This window comes from Bombina bombina, chromosome 2, assembly GCF_027579735.1.
Source record: "Bombina bombina isolate aBomBom1 chromosome 2, aBomBom1.pri, whole genome shotgun sequence".
NCBI classification, from domain to species: Eukaryota; Metazoa; Chordata; class Amphibia; order Anura; family Bombinatoridae; genus Bombina; species Bombina bombina.
This window is the reverse complement of record NC_069500.1, coordinates 6,206,465-6,227,363: the sequence shown is the minus strand read 5'-3', so window position 1 is coordinate 6,227,363 and position 20,899 is coordinate 6,206,465. Positions and strand designations below refer to the sequence as shown.

The window sequence follows — 20,899 nt, the reverse complement described above, 5'->3', positions numbered from 1 at the left end:
GATTAGGGGTTAATAATAATATGCAGGGGTCAGCGATAGCGGGGGCGACAGATTAGGGGTTAATAAGTGTAAGGTTAGGGGTGTTTAGACTCGGGGTACATGTTAGGGTGTTAGGTGCAGACTTAGGAAGTGTTTCCCCATAGGAAACAATGGGGCTGCGTTAGGAGCTGAACGCTGCTTTTTTGCAGGTGTTAGGTTTTTTTTTTCAGCTCAAACGGCCCCATTGTTTTCTATAGGGGATTCGTGCACGAGCACGTTTTTGAAGCTGGCCGCGTCCGTAAGCAACGCTGGTATTTAGAGTTGCAGTGGCAGTAAATATGCTATACGCTCCCTTTTTTGGAGCCTAACGCAGTCATTCTGTGAACTCTAAATACCAGCGGTATTTAAAAGGTGCCGGGGAAAAAAAGCCAGCGTAGCTAACGCACCCCTTTGGCTACAGAACTCTAAATCTAGCCGTTAGTCTCTTGTCTATTATATTATTACTTTAGATAGGAAGTTAGAATTCTTTCAGAGAAGGCCTTCTGCGAGCAGGTTATTTGCTATCTCTTTGGTTGATGTAGCTGCTGCTGCTTCTACAGAGACGTTTTCTGCTAGTGAAGATATTTTGAACCTCTTGGCATCGCTTAAAAGTGCTAATTCCTTTATTTGTGATGCTGTACTTGACATTAAAGTGCCATAAAACAGGTTGAGATCTGTGCATATCCTAAAAGGGCTAATTAAGTAAAAATAGTTTGCATTAAAAAATTGTTTAAAAATTGCTGGCAAATATTTTTAAATAATTTTCAAAAATAAGCAAAATTACTTACATAGCCATGCTGTCTGGAGTAGTCTGATCCACCCCCATCAGTGTTTAGCATCAGAAACACAGGCATTGTATTTCACAGCAGCTTATTTGCTTCTAGGCCTGCTCCAGCGGATAATGAGTGTTCACTTCTGCATTCTACCTAATCAATAGTAGATATAGATACAGCCATAGAAGGAAATGTGTGGGGGGAGTTAGAGCTCTTTAATTCGGAAACTTAAAGGTTTAATGGGAGGCACTGCAGTATAAATGTGCAGGTAACGTAATTAAAGTACATATTATTATATTTTGTCTCTATCCCAACTTGTTTTATGTCCCTTTAATTAATGTTAAAAACATGTCTGGCACTTCTTTTTAGCAGAGCTTTATGGCTTAAGTCTTGGTCTGCTGAAATGGTGTCTAAATCCAGACTTTTATCTGGTTGTTTTTTTCAGGAAAAGGAATAGTTTGGCTCTGATTTAGATTCTATACTTTCTACTGTTACTGGATGTAAAGGGGCGTTTTTTCCTCAGGACAAAAAGTCCAAGGGGAAATCTAAAGCCTCCAATCCTTTTCGTTCCTTTAGTCAGAGCAAGAAACAGAAAGTTGATACCTCTGTCCCAGGCCTAGTACAATTTGGAACATATCTAAGCAAGCCAAAAAACCACCCTACTTTCAAGTCTGCATGAAGGTGCGGCCCCCCGATCCAGAGGCTCTGGTAAGGGGCAGGTTATTCCTTTTTCAGTCTGTTATAAATCCCTGGGTTCTGAATATAGTACCCCAGGGTTATTGGATAGGTTTCAGAACAAGGCCTCGCAGAGGAAGTTTTTTCCTGTCTAATATTCCAAGGAATCCCTTAAAGGCCCAAGACTTTTTTCAGTCCGTTTCAGATCTAGAACTTATGTTATTGATACTTTTTTTTTTTTTGCTGGAACAGGGGATGGGATTTTATTTAAATCTTTTCATTGTTCCAAAGATGGAAGGTACGTTTAGACCTGGTTTGTATGGATTCCATCTTTCCGAATGGCAACTATTCTGCCTTTTGTTCAGCAAGGTGAGTTTATGTCCACAATAGATTTTAAGAAATGACTCGGATGCAATTCCTTTTGTTCTATTTCACATGAGACCTCTTCAGCTTTTTATACTTAGTCACTGTTGCAGGGATCATACTCGACTATCTCAAAAGATTTTTCTAGATTAATAGTATCAGTGTCTAACTTGGTGGCTGGAATCAACGGTTTATTATTCAAGGGGCTTCTTTTGCTTGTCCTACCTAGACTGTGATCACGTCAGATGCAAGTTTTTAAGGTTGGGGAGCTTTTTGTGGGTCTCTGGAGAAGCCCAAACCCCTTGCGCTCTCAGAGACAAAGTTGCCAATAAATGTTCTAGAACTCTGGGGGTTTTTTTTAGGGCTCTTCAGACTTGGCCTCTGTTGCAAAGGGAGTCTCATCTACACTTTCAATAAGACAATGTCACAGCAGTGACTTATATCTATCATCCCGGGGGGGAGTTGTCTCTAGTCCCTGCAGTTCGTATTGTAGGAGTGAACATTACAACTGCAAAGCAGATTTTCTCAGTCTTCAGTCTATGCATCCAGGGGGATGGTTTCTTCTCCAGGATGTGTTCAATCAGATTGTGGATCTTTGGGGTTTCCCAGAAAAAGATCAGATGACTTCTCATTTGAACAACAAACATCCCAGGTACTTTGTGAGGTCCAGGGATCCTCACACAGTTTGTGGATGCTCTAGTGGCTCATTGGTCATTTCACCTTTTTTGGCTGAACAACACTCGAGGAGGAGGGGTTGATGCGGTATAGACAGGTAACTAGAGGAGTGGGCAGTTCTGTCCACATCCCTAGAGAGAGGGATTCTCACTGGTATTACCCAGGTTATTGGCCAATACACAGAAACTGCTGGTATTCGGGTGTTAATTTCTAGTTTTCTGGGGAAGCAAAGCAACCATGTGGTCCTTTTCAACATACTTTTGTCATTTTAATCCTGTGATAGCTGTACAGCAGCTAGCTACACACGCGCTCGCACAGTCCTCTAGCTACACACGCGCTCGCACAGTCCTCTAGCTACACACGCGCTCGCACAGTCCTCTAGCCACACACGCGCTCGCACAGTCCTCTAGCTACACACGCGCTCGCACAGTCCTCTAGCTACACACGCGCTCGCACAGTCCTCTAGCCACACACGCGCTCGCACAGTCCTCTAGCTACACACGCGCTCGCACAGTCCTCTAGCTACACACGCGCTCGCACAGTCCTCTAGCTACACACGCGCTCGCACAGTCCTCTAGCTACACGCGCGCTCGCACAGTCCTCTAGCTACACGCGCGCTCGCACAGTCCTCTAGCTACACGCGCGCTCGCACAGTCCTCTAGCCACACGCGCGCTCGCACAGTCCTCTAGCCACGCGCGTGCTCGCACAGTCCTCTAGCCACACGCGTGCTCGCACAGTCCTCTAGCTACACACGCGCTCGCACAGTCCTCTAGCTACACGCGCGCTCGCACAGTCCTCTAGCTACACGCGCGCTCGCACAGTCCTCTAGCTACACGCGCGCTCGCACAGTCCTCTAGCTACACGCGCGCTCGCACAGTCCTCTAGCCACACGCGCTCGCACAGTCCTCTAGCTACACACGCGCTCGCACAGTCCTCTAGCTACACGCGCGCTCGCACAGTCCTCTAGCCACACACGCGCTCGCACAGTCAGTTGATGTAACTCATGTTAATGTGCAGCTGGTTTCTACACCGTACTGTAATGTTTATCATCTTTCCTCTTCTTTCCTTAGGTCTGTGCCTTGGGGTTACACCCTTGCCAAGCACTTTATATTTCACCCGGCACGGAAAGCACTTGGCCTGGATCAGTGCAGATATTGTTATATGGGTTTGGTGTCTCCTGATGTAAACAGGGTGAAGTACTACGGAAGTCTGGCACTGCCCCTGCTTGGGAGTTACGGCTTGGAGGAAAGTAGCGGTTTCCACAGCCTGGCACTGCCTGAAATGTGGAGGAGAGGAAGGTGAGAATCACCCTAGTGCCGCCTGTGGTAGGGGAAGCACACCCTGGTACTGCCTGAGACACAGCAAAGGGGGAGGGGGGGACACACACAGCCTGGCACTGCCTGAGACACAGCAAAGGGGGTGAGACACAGCCTGGCACTGCCTGAGACACAGCAAAGGGGGTGAGACACAGCCGGGCACTGCCTGAGACACAACAAAGGGGGGTGAGACACAGCCGGGCACTGCCTGAGACACAGCAAAGGGGATGAGACACAGCCGGGCACTGCCTGAGACACAACAAAGGGGGGTGAGACACACCCTGGTACTGCCTGAGACACAGCAAAGGGGGAGGGGGGGACACACAGCCTGGCACTGCCTGAGACACAGCAAAAGGGGGGGGGACACAGCCTGGCACTGCCTGAGACACAGCAAAGGGGGGGGGACACACAGCCTGGCACTGCCTGAGACACAGCAAAGGGGGTGAGACACAGTCTGGCACTGCCTGAGACACAGCAAAGGGGGGGGGGGGACACAGCCTGGTACTGCCTGAGACACAGCAAAGGGGGGGGGGGGGACACAGCCTGGTACTGCCTGAGACACAGCAACGGGGGTGAGACACAGCCTGGCACTGCCTGAGACACAACAAAGGGGGTGAGACACAGCAACGGGGGTGAGACACAGCCTGGCACTGCCTGAGGCACAGCAAAGGGGGTTAGACACAGCAAAGGGGGTGAGACACATCCTGGCACTGCCTGAGACACAGCAAAAGGGGGGTGGGGACACAGCCTGGCACTGCCTGAGACACAACAAAGGGGGGTGAGACACAGCCGGGCACTGTCTGAGACACAGCAAAAGGGGGGTGGGGACACAGCCTGGCACTGCCTGAGACACAACAAAGGGGGGTGAGACACAGCCTGGCACTGCCTGAGACACAGCAAAAGGGGGGTGGGGACACAGCCTGGCACTGCCTGAGACACAACAAAGGGGGTTAGACACAGCAAAGGGGGTGAGACACATCCTGGCACTGCCTGAGACACAGCAAAAGGGGGGTGGGGACACAGCCTGGCACTGCCTGAGACACAACAAAGGGGGGTGAGACACAGCCGGGCACTGTCTGAGACACAACAAAGGGGGGTGAGACACAGCCGGGCACTGCCTGAGACACAACAAAGGGGGGTGAGACACAGCCGGGCACTGTCTGAGACACAACAAAAGGGGGTGAGACACAGCCGGTACTGTCTGAGACACAACAAAGGGGGGAGAGGCACAGCCTGAGACACAACAAAGGGGGGTGAGACACAGCCTGGCACTGTCTGAGACACAACAAAGGGGGGGGGGGGGGGGACACACAGCCTGGTACTGCCTGAGACACAGCAAAGGGGGGGGGGGGGGACACAGCCTGGCACTGTCTGAGACACAACAAAGGGGGGGCGGACACACAGCCTGGCACTGCCTGAGACACAGCAAAGGGGGGGGGGGGACACAGCCTGGTACTGTTTGAGACACAGCAACGGGGGTGAGACACAGCCTGGCACTGCCTGAGACACAACAAAGGGGGTGAGACACAGCCTGGCACTGCCTGAGACACAGCAAAAGGGGGGTGGGGACACAGCCTGGCACTGCCTGAGACACAGCAACGGGGGTGAGACACAGCCTGGCACTGCCTGAGACACAGCAAAAGGGGGGTGGGGACACAGCCTGGCACTGCCTGAGACACAACAAAGGGGGGTGAGACACAGCCGGGCACTGTCTGAGACACAGCAAAAGGGGGGTGGGGACACAGCCTGGCACTGCCTGAGACACAACAAAGGGGGGTGAGACACAGCCTGGCACTGCCTGAGACACAACAAAGGGGGGTGAGACACAGCCGGGCACTGTCTGAGACACAGCAAAAGGGGGGTGGGGACACAGCCTGGCACTGCCTGAGACACAACAAAGGGGGGTGAGACACAGCCGGGCACTGCCTGAGACACAACAAAGGGGGTGAGACACAGCCTGGCACTGCCTGAGACACAACAAAGGGGGGTGAGACACAGCCGGGCACTGTCTGAGACACAACAAAGGGGGTGAGACACAGCCTGGCACTGTCTGAGACACAACAAAGGGGGTGAGACACAGCCGGGCACTGTCTGAGACACAACAAAGGGGGGTGAGACACAGCCTGGCACTGTCTGAGACACAACAAAGGGGGGTGAGACACAGCCTGGCACTGTCTGAGACACAACAAAGGGGGGTGAGACACAGCCTGGCACTGTCTGAGACACAACAAAGGGGGGTGAGACACAGCCGGGCACTGCCTGAGACACAACAAAGGGGGGTGAGACACAGCCGGGCACTGCCTGAGACACAACAAAGGGGGGTGAGACACAGCCGGGCACTGTCTGAGACACAACAAAGGGGGGTGAGACACAGCCGGGCACTGCCTGATACACAACAAAGGGGGTGAGACACAGCCGGGCACTGCCTGAGACACAACAAAGGGGGGTGAGACACAGCCGGGCACTGCCTGAGACACAACAAAGGGGGGTGAGACACAGCCGGCACTGCCCTAGACACAACAAAGGGGGGTGAGACACAGCCGGGCACTGCCTGAGACACAACAAAGGGGGGTGAGACACAGCCGGCACTGCCTCAGACACAACAAAGGGGGGTGAGACACAGCCGGCACTGCCTCAGACACAACAAAGGGGGGTGAGACACAGCCGGCACTGCCTCAGACACAACAAAGGGGGGTGAGACACAGCCGGGCACTGCCTGAGACACAACAAAGGGGGGTGAGACACAGCCGGGCACTGCCTGAGACACAACAAAGGGGGGTGAGACACAGCCGGCACTGCCTCAGACACAACAAAGGGGGGTGAGACACAGCCAGGCACTGCCTCAGACACAACAAAGGGGGGTGAGACACAGCCGGCACTGCCTCAGACACAACAAAGGGGGGTGAGACACAGCCGGGCACTGCCTGAGACACAACAAAGGGGGGTGAGACACAGCCGGCACTGCCTCAGACACAACAAAGGGGGGTGAGACACAGCCGGGCACTGCCTGAGACACAACAAAGGGGGGTGAGACACAGCTGGCACTGCCTGAGACACAACAAAGGGGGGTGAGACACAAAAAAGGGGGGTGAGACACAGCCTGGCACTGCCTGAGACACAACAAAGGGGGGTGAGACACAGCCTGGCACTGCCTGAGACACAACAAAGGGGGGTGAGACACAGCCTGGCACTGCCTGAGACACAACAAAGGGGGGTGAGACACAGCCGGGCACTGCCTGAGACACAACAAAGGGGGGTGAGACACAGCCGGGCACTGCCTGAGACACAACAAAGGGGGGTGAGACACAACAAAGGGGGGTGAGACACAGCCGGGCACTGTCTGAGACACAACAAAGGGGGGTGAGACACAGCCGGGCACTGCCTGATACACAACAAAGGGGGGTGAGACACAGCCTGGCACTGTCTGAGACACAACAAAGGGGGGTGAGACACAGCCTGGTACTGCCTGAGACACAACAAAGGGGGGTGAGACACAGCCTGGCACTGCCTGAGACACAACAAAGGGAGGTGAGACACAACCGGCACTGCCTGAGACACAACAAAGGGGGTGAGACACAGCCGGGCACTGCCTGATACACAACAAAGGGGGGTGAGACACAGCCGGGCACTGCCTGAGACACAACAAAGGGGGTGAGACACAGCCGGCACTGCCTGAGACACAACAAAGGGGGGTGAGACACAGCCGGCACTGCCTGAGACACAACAAAGGGGGGTGAGACACAGCCGGCACTGCCTGAGACACAACAAAGGGGGGTGAGACACAGCCTGGCACTGCCTGAGACACAACAAAGGGGGGTGAGACACAGCCTGGTACTGCCTGAGACACAACAAAGGGGGGTGAGACACAGCCGGTACTGTCTGAGACACAACAAAGGGGGGTGAGACACAGCCGGGCACTGTCTGAGACACAACAAAGGGGGGTGAGACACAGCCTGGCACTGCCTGAGACACAACAAAGGGGGGTGAGACACAGCCTGGCACTGCCTGAGACACAACAAAGGGGGGTGAGACACAGCCGGGCACTGCCTGAGACACAACAAAGGGGAGTGAGACACAGCCGGCACTGCCTGAGACACAACAAAGGGGGGTGAGACACAACCGGCACTGCCTGAGACACAACAAAGGGGGGTGAGACACAGCCGGGCACTGCCTGAGACACAACAAAGGGGGATGAGACACAGCCTGGCACTGCCTGAGACACAATAAAGGGGGGTGAGACACAGCCTGGCACTGCCTGAGACACAACAAAGGGGGGTGAGACACAGCCGGGCACTGCCTGAGACACAACAAAGGGGGGTGAGACACAGCCGGGCACTGCCTGAGACACAACAAAGGGGGGTGAGATACAACAAAGGGGGGTAAGACACAACCGGCACTGCCTGAGACACAACAAAGGGGGGTGAGACACAGCCGGGCACTGCCTGATACACAACAAAGGGGGGTGAGACACAGCCGGGCACTGCCTGATACACAACAAAGGGGGGTGAGACACAGCCGGGCACTGCCTGAGACACAACAAAGGGGGGTGAGACACAGCCTGGTACTGCCTGAGACACAACAAAGGGGGGTGAGATACAACAAAGGGGGGTAAGACACAGCCGGGCACTGCCTGAGACACAACAAAGGGGGGTGAGATACAACAAAGGGGGGTAAGACACAACCGGCACTGCCTGAGACACAACAAAGGGGGGTGAGACACAGCCGGGCACTGCCTGATACACAACAAAGGGGGGTGAGACACAGCCGGGCACTGCCTGATACACAACAAAGGGGGGTGAGACACAGCCGGGCACTGCCTGAGACACAACAAAGGGGGGTGAGACACAGCCTGGCACTGCCTGAGACACAACAAAGTGGGGTGAGACACAGCCGGGCACTGCCTGAGACACAACAAAAGGGGGTGAGACACAGCCGGGCACTGCCTGATACACAACAAAGGGGGGTGAGACACAGCCGGGCACTGCCTGAGACACAACAAAGGGGGGTGAGACACAGCCGGGCACTGCCTGATACACAACAAAGGGGGGTGAGACACAGCCGGGCACTGCCTGAGACACAACAAAGGGGGGTGAGACACAGCCGGCACTGCCTGAGACACAACAAAGGGGGGTGAGACACAGCCGGCACTGCCTGAGACACAACAAAGGGGGGTGAGACACAGCCGGCACTGCCTGAGACACAACAAAGGGGGGTGAGACACAGCCGGGCACTGCCTGAGACACAACAAAGGGGGGTGAGATACAGCCTGGCACTGCCTGAGACACAACAAAGGGGGGAGAGACACAACAAAGTGGGGTGAGACACTGCCTGAGACACAACAAAGGGGGGTGACACACAGCCTGGCACTGCCTGAGACACAACAAAGGGGGGTGAGACACAGCCTGGCACTGCCTGAGACACAACAAAGGGGGGTGAGACACAGCCTGGCACTGCCTGAGACACAACAAAGGGGGGAGAGACACAACAAAGGGGGGTGAGACACAGCCTGGCACTGCCTGAGACACAACAAAGGGGGGTGAGACACAGCCGGGCACTGCCTGAGACACAACAAAGGGGGTGAGACACAGCCTGGCACTGCCTGAGACACAACAAAGGGGGTGAGACACAGCCTGGCACTGCCTGAGACACAACAAAGGGGGGTGAGACACAGCCTGGCACTGCCTGAGACACAACAAAGGGGGGTGAGACACATCCTGGCACTGCCTGAGACACAACAAAGGGGGGTGAGACACAACAAAGGGGGGAGAGACACAACAAAGGGGGGTGAGACACAGCCTGGCACTGCCTGAGACACAACAAAGGGGGTGAGACACAGCTGGCACTGCCTGAGACACAACAAAGGGGGGTGAGACACAGCTGGCACTGCCTGAGACACAACAAAGGGGGGTGAGACACAGCCTGGCACTGCCTGAGACACAACAAAGGGGGTGAGACACAGCCGGCACTGCCTGAGACACAACAAAGGGGGGTGAGACACAGCCTGGCACTGCCTGAGACACAACAAAGGGGGGTGAGATACAACAAAGGGGGGTGAGACACAACAAAGGGGGGTGAGACACAACAAAGGGGGGTGAGACACAACAAAGGGGGTGAGACACAGCCTGGCACTGCCTGAGACACAACAAAGGGGGGTGAGACACAGCCGGGCACTGCCTGAGACACAACAAAGGGGGGTGAGACACAGCCGGGCACTGCCTGAGACACAACAAAGGGGGGTGAGACACAGCCGGGCACTGCCTGAGACACATCAAAGGGGGGTGAGACACAACAAAGGGGGGTGAGATACAACAAAGGGGGGTGAGATACAACAAAGGGGGGTGAGACACAACAAAGGGGGGTGAGACACAACAAAGGGGGTGAGACACAGCCGGGCACTGCCTGAGACACAACAAAGGGGGGTGAGACACAGCCTGGCACTGCCTGAGACACAACAAAGGGGGGTGAGACACAGCCGGGCACTGCCTGAGACACAACAAAGGGGGGTGAGACACAGCCGGGCACTGCCTGAGACACAACAAAGGGGGGTGAGACACAGCCTGGTACTGCCTGAGACACAACAAAGGGGGGTGAGACACAGCCGGGCACTGTCTGAGACACAACAAAGGGGGGTGAGACACAGCCTGGCACTGCCTGAGACACAACAAAGGGGGGTGAGACACAGCCGGTACTGCCTGAGACACAACAAAGGGGGGTGAGACACAGCCGGCACTGCCTGAGACACAACAAAGGGGGGTGAGACACAGCCTGGTACTGCCTGAGACACAACAAAGGGGGGTGAGACACAGCCGGGCACTGTCTGAGACACAACAAAGGGGGGTGAGACACAGCCTGGTACTGCCTGAGACACAACAAAGGGGGGTGAGACACAGCCGGGCACTGCCTGAGACACAACAAAGGGGGGTGAGACACAGCCGGGCACTGTCTGAGACACAACAAAGGGGGGTGAGACACAGCCTGGCACTGCCTGAGACACAACAAAGGGGGGTGAGACACAGCCGGGCACTGCCTAAGACACAACAAAGGGGGGTGAGACACAGCCGGCACTGCCTGAGACACAACAAAGGGGGGTGAGACACAGCCGGGCACTGCCTGAGACACAACAAAGGGGGGTGAGACACAGCCTGGCACTGCCTGATACACAACAAAGGGGGGTGAGACACAGCCGGGCACTGCCTGAGACACAACAAAGGGGGGTGAGACACAGCCGGGCACTGCCTGATACACAACAAAGGGGGGTGAGACACAGCCGGGCACTGCCTGAGACACAACAAAGGGGGGTGAGACACAGCCGGCACTGCCTGAGACACAACAAAGGGGGGTGAGACACAGCCGGCACTGCCTGAGACACAACAAAGGGGGGTGAGACACAGCCGGGCACTGCCTGAGACACAACAAAGGGGGGTGAGACACAGCCTGGCACTGCCTGAGACACAACAAAGGGGGGAGAGACACAACAAAGGGGGGTGAGACACTGCCTGAGACACAACAAAGGGGGGTGAGACACAGCCTGGCACTGCCTGAGACACAACAAAGGGGGGTGAGACACAGCCTGGCACTGCCTGAGACACAACAAAGGGGGGTGAGACACAGCCTGGCACTGCCTGAGACACAACAAAGGGGGGAGAGACACAACAAAGGGGGGTGAGACACAGCCTGGCACTGCCTGAGACACAACAAAGGGGGGTGAGACACAGCCGGGCACTGCCTGAGACACAACAAAGGGGGGTGAGACACAGCCTGGCACTGCCTGATACACAACAAAGGGGGGTGAGACACAGCCGGGCACTGCCTGAGACACAACAAAGGGGGGTGAGACACAGCCGGGCACTGCCTGAGACACAACAAAGGGGGGTGAGACACAGCCGGGCACTGCCTGAGACACAACAAAGGGGGGTGAGACACAGCCTGGCACTGCCTGATACACAACAAAGGGGGGTGAGACACAGCCGGGCACTGCCTGAGACACAACAAAGGGGGGTGAGACACAGCCGGGCACTGCCTGATACACAACAAAGGGGGGTGAGACACAGCCGGGCACTGCCTGAGACACAACAAAGGGGGGTGATACACAGCCGGCACTGCCTGAGACACAACAAAGGGGGGTGAGACACAGCCGGCACTGCCTGAGACACAACAAAGGGGGGTGAGACACAGCCGGCACTGCCTGAGACACAACAAAGGGGGGTGAGACACAGCCGGGCACTGCCTGAGACACAACAAAGGGGGGTGAGACACAGCCTGGCACTGCCTGAGACACAACAAAGGGGGGAGAGACACAACAAAGGGGGGTGAGACACTGCCTGAGACACAACAAAGGGGGGTGAGACACAGCCTGGCACTGCCTGAGACACAACAAAGGGGGGTGAGACACAGCCTGGCACTGCCTGAGACACAACAAAGGGGGGTGAGACACAGCCTGGCACTGCCTGAGACACAACAAAGGGGGGAGAGACACAACAAAGGGGGGTGAGACACAGCCTGGCACTGCCTGAGACACAACAAAGGGGGGTGAGACACAGCCGGGCACTGCCTGAGACACAACAAAGGGGGTGAGACACAGCCTGGCACTGCCTGAGACACAACAAAGGGGGTGAGACACAGCCTGGCACTGCCTGAGACACAACAAAGGGGGGTGAGACACAGCCTGGCACTGCCTGAGACACAACAAAGGGGGGTGAGACACATCCTGGCACTGCCTGAGACACAACAAAGGGGGGTGAGACACAACAAAGGGGGGAGAGACACAACAAAGGGGGGTGAGACACAGCCTGGCACTGCCTGAGACACAACAAAGGGGGTGAGACACAGCTGGCACTGCCTGAGACACAACAAAGGGGGGTGAGACACAGCTGGCACTGCCTGAGACACAACAAAGGGGGGTGAGACACAGCCTGGCACTGCCTGAGACACAACAAAGGGGGGTGAGACACAGCCGGGCACTGTCTGAGACACAACAAAGGGGGGTGAGACACAGCCGGGCACTGCCTGAGACACAACAAAGGGGGGTGAGACACAGCCGGCACTGCCTGAGACACAACAAAGGGGGGTGAGACACAGCCGGGCACTGCCTGAGACACAACAAAGGGGGTGAGACACAGCCGGCACTGCCTGAGACACAACAAAGGGGGGTGAGACACAGCCTGGCACTGCCTGAGACACAACAAAGGGGGGTGAGATACAACAAAGGGGGGTGAGATACAACAAAGGGGGGTGAGACACAACAAAGGGGGGTGAGACACAACAAAGGGGGTGAGACACAGCCTGGCACTGCCTGAGACACAACAAAGGGGGGTGAGACACAGCCGGGCACTGCCTGAGACACAACAAAGGGGGGTGAGACACACCCGGGCACTGCCTGAGACACAACAAAGGGGGGTGAGACACAGCCGGGCACTGCCTGAGACACATCAAAGGGGGGTGAGACACAACAAAGGGGGGTGAGACACAACAAAGGGGGGTGAGATACAACAAAGGGGGGTGAGACACAACAAAGGGGGGTGAGACACAACAAAGGGGGTGAGACACAGCCGGGCACTGCCTGAGACACAACAAAGGGGGGTGAGACACAGCCTGGCACTGCCTGAGACACAACAAAGGGGGGTGAGACACAGCCGGGCACTGCCTGAGACACAACAAAGGGGGGTGAGACACAGCCGGGCACTGCCTGAGACACAACAAAGGGGGGTGAGACACAGCCTGGTACTGCCTGAGACACAACAAAGGGGGGTGAGACACAGCCGGGCACTGCCTGAGACACAACAAAAGGGGGTGAGACACAGCCGGGCACTGCCTGATACACAACAAAGGGGGGTGAGACACAGCCGGGCACTGCCTGAGACACAACAAAGGGGGGTGAGACACAGCCGGGCACTGCCTGATACACAACAAAGGGGGGTGAGACACAGCCGGGCACTGCCTGAGACACAACAAAGGGGGGTGAGACACAGCCGGCACTGCCTGAGACACAACAAAGGGGGGTGAGACACAGCCGGCACTGCCTGAGACACAACAAAGGGGGGTGAGACACAGCCGGGCACTGCCTGAGACACAACAAAGGGGGGTGAGACACAGCCTGGCACTGCCTGAGACACAACAAAGGGGGGAGAGACACAACAAAGTGGGGTGAGACACTGCCTGAGACACAACAAAGGGGGGTGAGACACAGCCTGGCACTGCCTGAGACACAACAAAGGGGGGTGAGACACAGCCTGGCACTGCCTGAGACACAACAAAGGGGGGTGAGACACAGCCTGGCACTGCCTGAGACACAACAAAGGGGGGAGAGACACAACAAAGGGGGGTGAGACACAGCCTGGCACTGCCTGAGACACAACAAAGGGGGGTGAGACACAGCCGGGCACTGCCTGAGACACAACAAAGGGGGTGAGACACAGCCTGGCACTGCCTGAGACACAACAAAGGGGGTGAGACACAGCCTGGCACTGCCTGAGACACAACAAAGGGGGGTGAGACACAGCCTGGCACTGCCTGAGACACAACAAAGGGGGGTGAGACACATCCTGGCACTGCCTGAGACACAACAAAGGGGGGTGAGACACAACAAAGGGGGGAGAGACACAACAAAGGGGGGTGAGACACAGCCTGGCACTGCCTGAGACACAACAAAGGGGGTGAGACACAGCTGGCACTGCCTGAGACACAACAAAGGGGGGTGAGACACAGCTGGCACTGCCTGAGACACAACAAAGGGGGGTGAGACACAGCCTGGCACTGCCTGAGACACAACAAAGGGGGGTGAGACACAGCCGGGCACTGTCTGAGACACAACAAAGGGGGGTGAGACACAGCCTGGCACTGCCTGAGACACAACAAAGGGGGGTGAGACACAACAAAGGGGGGTGAGACACAACAAAGGGGGGTGAGACACAACAAAGGGGGTGAGACACAGCCTGGCACTGCCTGAGACACAACAAAGGGGGGTGAGACACAGCCGGGCACTGCCTGAGACACAACAAAGGGGGGTGAGACACAGCCGGGCACTGCCTGAGACACAACAAAGGGGGGTGAGACACAGCCGGGCACTGCCTGAGACACATCAAAGGGGGGTGAGACACAACAAAGGGGGGTGAGATACAACAAAGGGGGGTGAGACACAACAAAGGGGGGTGAGACACAACAAAGGGGGTGAGACACAGCCGGGCACTGCCTGAGACACAACAAAGGGGGGTGAGACACAGCCTGGCACTGCCTGAGACACAACAAAGGGGGGTGAGACACAGCCGGGCACTGCCTGAGACACAACAAAGGAGGGTGAGACACAGCCGGGCACTGCCTGAGACACAACAAAGGGGGGTGAGACACAGCCTGGTACTGCCTGAGACACAACAAAGGGGGGTGAGACACAGCCGGGCACTGTCTGAGACACAACAAAGGGGGGTGAGACACAGCCTGGCACTGCCTGAGACACAACAAAGGGGGGTGAGACACAGCCGGTACTGCCTGAGACACAACAAAGGGGGGTGAGACACAGCCGGCACTGCCTGAGACACAACAAAGGGGGGTGAGACACAGCCTGGTACTGCCTGAGACACAACAAAGGGGGGTGAGACACAGCCGGGCACTGTCTGAGACACAACAAAGGGGGGTGAGACACAGCCTGGTACTGCCTGAGACACAACAAAGGGGGGTGAGACACAGCCGGGCACTGCCTGAGACACAACAAAGGGGGGTGAGACACAGCCGGGCACTGTCTGAGACACAACAAAGGGGGGTGAGACACAGCCTGGCACTGCCTGAGACACAACAAAGGGGGGTGAGACACAGCCGGGCACTGCCTGAGACACAACAAAGGGGGGTGAGACACAGCCGGCACTGCCTGAGACACAACAAAGGGGGGTGAGACACAGCCGGGCACTGCCTGAGACACAACAAAGGGGGGTGAGACACAGCCTGGCACTGCCTGATACACAACAAAGGGGGGTGAGACACAGCCGGGCACTGCCTGAGACACAACAAAGGGGGGTGAGACACAGCCGGGCACTGCCTGATACACAACAAAGGGGGGTGAGACACAGCCGGGCACTGCCTGAGACACAACTAAGGGGGGTGAGACACAGCCGGCACTGCCTGAGACACAACAAAGGGGGGTGAGACACAGCCGGCACTGCCTGAGACACAACAAAGGGGGGTGAGACACAGCCGGCACTGCCTGAGACACAACAAAGGGGGGTGAGACACAGCCGGGCACTGCCTGAGACACAACAAAGGGGGGTGAGACACAGCCTGGCACTGCCTGAGACACAACAAAGGGGGGAGAGACACAACAAAGGGGGGTGAGACACTGCCTGAGACACAACAAAGGGGGGTGAGACACAGCCTGGCACTGCCCTGAGACACAACAAAGGGGGGTGAGACACAGCCGGGCACTGCCTGAGACACAACAAAGGGGGGTGAGACACAGCCGGCACTGCCTGAGACACAACAAAGGGGGGAGAGACACAACAAAGGGGGGTGAGACACAGCCTGGCACTGCCTGAGACACAACAAAGGGGGGTGAGACACAGCCGGGCACTGCCTGAGACACAACAAAGGGGGTGAGACACAGCCTGGCACTGCCTGAGACACAACAAAGGGGGTGAGACACAGCCTGGCACTGCCTGAGACACAACAAAGGGGGGTGAGACACAGCCTGGCACTGCCTGAGACACAACAAAGGGGGGTGAGACACATCCTGGCACTGCCTGAGACACAACAAAGGGGGGTGAGACACAACAAAGGGGGGAGAGACACAACAAAGGGGGGGTGAGACACAGCCGGGCACTGCCTGAGACACAACAAAGGGGGGTGAGACACAGCCGGCACTGCCTGAGACACAACAAAGGGGGGTGAGACACAGCCGGCACTGCCTGAGACACAACAAAGGGGGGTGAGACACAGCCGGCACTGCCTGAGACACAACAAAGGGGGGTGAGACACAGCCGGGCACTGCCTGAGACACAACAAAGGGGGGTGAGACACAGCCGGGCACTGCCTGAGACACAACAAAGGGGGGTGAGACACAGCCTGGTACTGTCTGAGACACAACAAAGGGGGGTGAGACACAGCCGGGCACTGCCTGAGACACAACAAAGGGGGGTGAGACACAGCCGGCACTGCCTCAGACACAACAAAGGGGGGTGAGACATAGCCGGGCACTGCCTGAGACACAACAAAGGGGGGTGAGACACAGCCTGGCACTGCCTGATACACAACAAAGGGGGGTGAGACACAACAAAGGGGGGTGAGACACTGCCTGAGACACAACAAAGGGGGGTGAGACACAGCCGGGCATTGCCTGAGACACAACAAAGGGGGGTGAGACACAGCCGGGCATTGCCTGAGACACAACAAAGGGGGGTGAGACACAGCCGGGCACTGCCTGAGACACAACAAAGGGGGGTGAGACACAGCCGGGCATTGCCTGAGACACAACAAAGGGGGGTGAGACACAGCCGGGCACTGCCTGAGACACAACAAAGGGGGGTGAGACACAGCCGGGCATTGCCTGAGACACAACAAAGGGGGGTGAGACACATCCTGGCACTGCCTGAGACACAACAAAGGGGGGTGAGACACAGCCGGGCACTGCCTGAGACACAACAAAGGGGGGTGAGACACAGCCTGGCACTGCCTGAGACACAACAGAGGGGGGTGAGACACAGCCGGGCACTGCCTGAGACACAACAAAGGGGGGTGAGACACAGCCGGCACTGCCTGAGACACAACAAAGGGGGGTGAGACACAGCCTGGCACTGCCTGAGACACAACAAAGGGGGGTGAGACACAGCCGGTACTGCCTGAGACACAACAAAGGGGGTGAGACACAGCCGGCACTGCCTGAGACACAACAAAGGGGGGTGAGACACAGCCGGCACTGCCTGAGACACAACAAAGGGGGTGAGACACAGCCTGGCACTGTCTGAGACACAACAAAGGGGGGTGAGACACAGCCGGGCACTGTCTGAGACACAACAAAGGGGGGTGAGACACAGCCTGGCACTGTCTGAGACACAACAAAGGGGGGTGAGACACAGCCGGGCACTGTCTGAGACACAACAAAGGGGGGTGAGACACAGCCGGGCACTGCCTGAGACACAACAAAGGGGGGTGAGACACAGCCTGGCACTGCCTGAGACACAACAAAGGGGGGTGAGACACAGCCTGGTACTGCCTGAGACACAACAAAGGGGGGTGAGACACAGCCGGGCACTGTCTGAGACACAACAAAGGGGGGTGAGACACAGCCGGGCACTGTCTGAGACACAACAAAGGGGGGTGAGACACAGCCGGGCACTGTCTGAGACACAACAAAGGGGGGTGAGACACAGCCGGGCACTGCCTGAGACACAACAAAGGGGGGTGAGACACAGCCGGCACTGCCTGAGACACAACAAAGGGGGGGTGAGACACAGCCGGGCACTGCCGAGACACAACAAAGGGGGGTGAGACACAGCCGGCACTGCCTGAGACACAACAAAGGGGGGTGAGACACAAAAAAGGGGGGTGAGACACAGCCGGGCACTGCCTGAGACACAACAAAGGGGGTGAGACACAGCCGGGCACTGCCTGAGACACAACAAAGGGGGGTGAGACACAGCCGGGCACTGCCTGAGACACAACAAAGGGGGTGAGACACAGCCGGGCACTGCCTGAGACACAACAAAGGGGGGTGAGACACATCCTGGCACTGCCTGAGACACAACAAAGGGGGGTGAGACACATCCTGGCACTGCCTGAGACACAACAAAGGGGGGTGAGACACATCCTGGCACTGCCTGAGACACAACAAAGGGGGTGAGACACAGCCGGGCACTGCCTGAGACACAACAAAGGGGGGTGAGACACAAAAAAGGGGGGTGAGACACAGCCGGGCACTGCCTGAGACACAACAAAGGGGGGTGAGACACAGCCTGGCACTGCCTGAGACACAACAAAGGGGGGTGAGACACAGCCGGGCACTGCCTGAGACACAACAAAGGGGGGTGAGACACAGCTGGCACTGCCTGAGAAACAACAAAGGGGGGTGAGACACAGCCTGGCACTGCCTGAGACACAACAAAGGGGGGTGAGACACAGCCGGGCACTGCCTGAGACACAACAAAGGGGGGTGAGACACAGCTGGCACTGCCTGAGAAACAACAAAGGGGGGTGAGACACAGCCGGGCACTGCCTGAGACACAACAAAGGGGGGTGAGACACAGCCGGGCACTGCCTGAGACACAACAAAGGGGGGTGAGACACAGCCGGGCACTGCCTGAGACACAACAAAGGGGGTGAGACACAGCCTGGCACTGCCTGAGACACAACAAAGGGGGGTGAGACACAGCCGGGCACTGCCTGAGACACAACAAAGGGGGGTGAGACACAGCCGGGCACTGCCTGAGACACAACAAAGGGGGGTGAGACACAGCCGGGCACTGCCTGAGACACAACAAAGGGGGGTGAGACACAGCCTGGTACTGCCTGAGACACAACAAAGGGGGGTGAGACACAGCCTGGTACTGCCTGAGACACAACAAAGGGGGGGTGAGACACAACAAAGGGGGGTGAGACACAGCCGGGCACTGCCTGAGACACAACAAAGGGGGGTGAGACACAACAAAGGGGGGTGAGACACAGCCGGGCACTGCCTGAGACACAACAAAGGGGGGTGAGACACAGCCGGGCACTGCCTGAGACACAACAAAGGGGGTGAGACACAGCCTGGCACTGCCTGAGACACAACAAAGGGGGGTGAGACACAGCCTGGTACTGCCTGAGACACAACAAAGGGGGGTTAGACACAGCCGGGCACTGCCTGAGACACAACAAAGGGGGGTGAGACACAGCCTGGTACTGACTGAGACACAACAAAGGGGGGTGAGACACAGCCTGGTACTGCCTGAGACACAACAAAGGGGGGTGAGACACAGCCGGGCACTGCCTGAGACACAACAAAGGGGGGTGAGACACAGCCGGGCACTGCCTGAGACACAACAAAGGGGGGTGAGACACAGCCGGGCACTGTCTGAGACACAACAAAGGGGGGTGAGACACAGCCGGGCACTGCCTGAGACACAACAAAGGGGGGTGAGACACAGCCGGGCACTGCCTGAGACACAACAAAGGGGGGTGAGACACAGCCTGGCACTGCCTGAGACACAACAAATGGGGGGTGAGACACAGCCTGGCACTGCCTGAGACACAACAAATGGGGGTGAGACACAGCCGGCACTGCCTGAGACACAACAAAGGGGGTGAGACACAGCCGGCACTGCCTGAGACACAACAAAGGGGGGTGAGACACAGCCGGGCACTGCCTGAGACACAACAAAGGGGGGTGAGACACAGCCTGGCACTGCCTGAGACACAACAAAGGGGGGTGAGACACAGCCGGGCACTGCCTGAGACACAACAAAGGGGGGTGAGACACAGCCGGGCACTGTCTGAGACACAACAAAGGGGGTGAGACACAGCCGGGCACTGCCTGAGACACAACAAAGGGGGGTGAGACACAGCCGGGCACTGCCTGAGACACAACAAAGGGGGGTGAGACACAGCCGGGCACTGCCTGAGACACAACAAAGGGGGGTGAGACACAGCCGGCACTGCCTGAGACACAACAAAGGGGGGTGAGACACAGCCGGGCACTGCCTGAGACACAACAAAGGGGGGGTGAGACACAGCCGGGCACTGCCTGAGACACAACAAAGGGGGGTGAGACACAGCCGGCACTGCCTGAGACACAACAAAGGGGGGTGAGACACAGCCGGGCACTGCCTGAGACACAACAAAGGGGGGTGAGACACAGCCGGGCACTGCCTGAGACACAACAAAGGGGGGTGAGACACAACAAAGGGGGGTGAGACACAGCCGGGCACTGCCTGAGACACAACAAAGGGGGGTGAGACACAGCCGGCACTGCCTGAGACACAACAAAGGGGGTGAGACACAGCCGGGCACTGCCTGAGACACAACAAAGGGGGGTGAGACACAGCCGGGCACTGCCTGAGACACAACAAAGGGGGGTGAGACACAGCCGGGCACTGCCTGAGACACAACAAAGGGGGGTGAGACAC

The 20,899-nt window shown here is 57.2% G+C and overlaps 1 protein-coding gene across 1 annotated transcript in view; it reads left to right on the top strand.

The window, feature by feature from the left end:
* The window catches only part of LOC128646832 (uncharacterized), a 355,386-nt gene that overhangs the window by 276,169 nt on the left and 58,318 nt on the right, over window positions 1–20,899 (top strand). Inside the window, exon 14 of the mRNA XM_053699630.1 lies at window positions 3,576–3,803. Coding sequence (XP_053555605.1) covers window positions 3,576–3,803 — 228 coding nt within the window. The remainder of the gene's footprint in view (window positions 1–3,575; window positions 3,804–20,899) is intronic.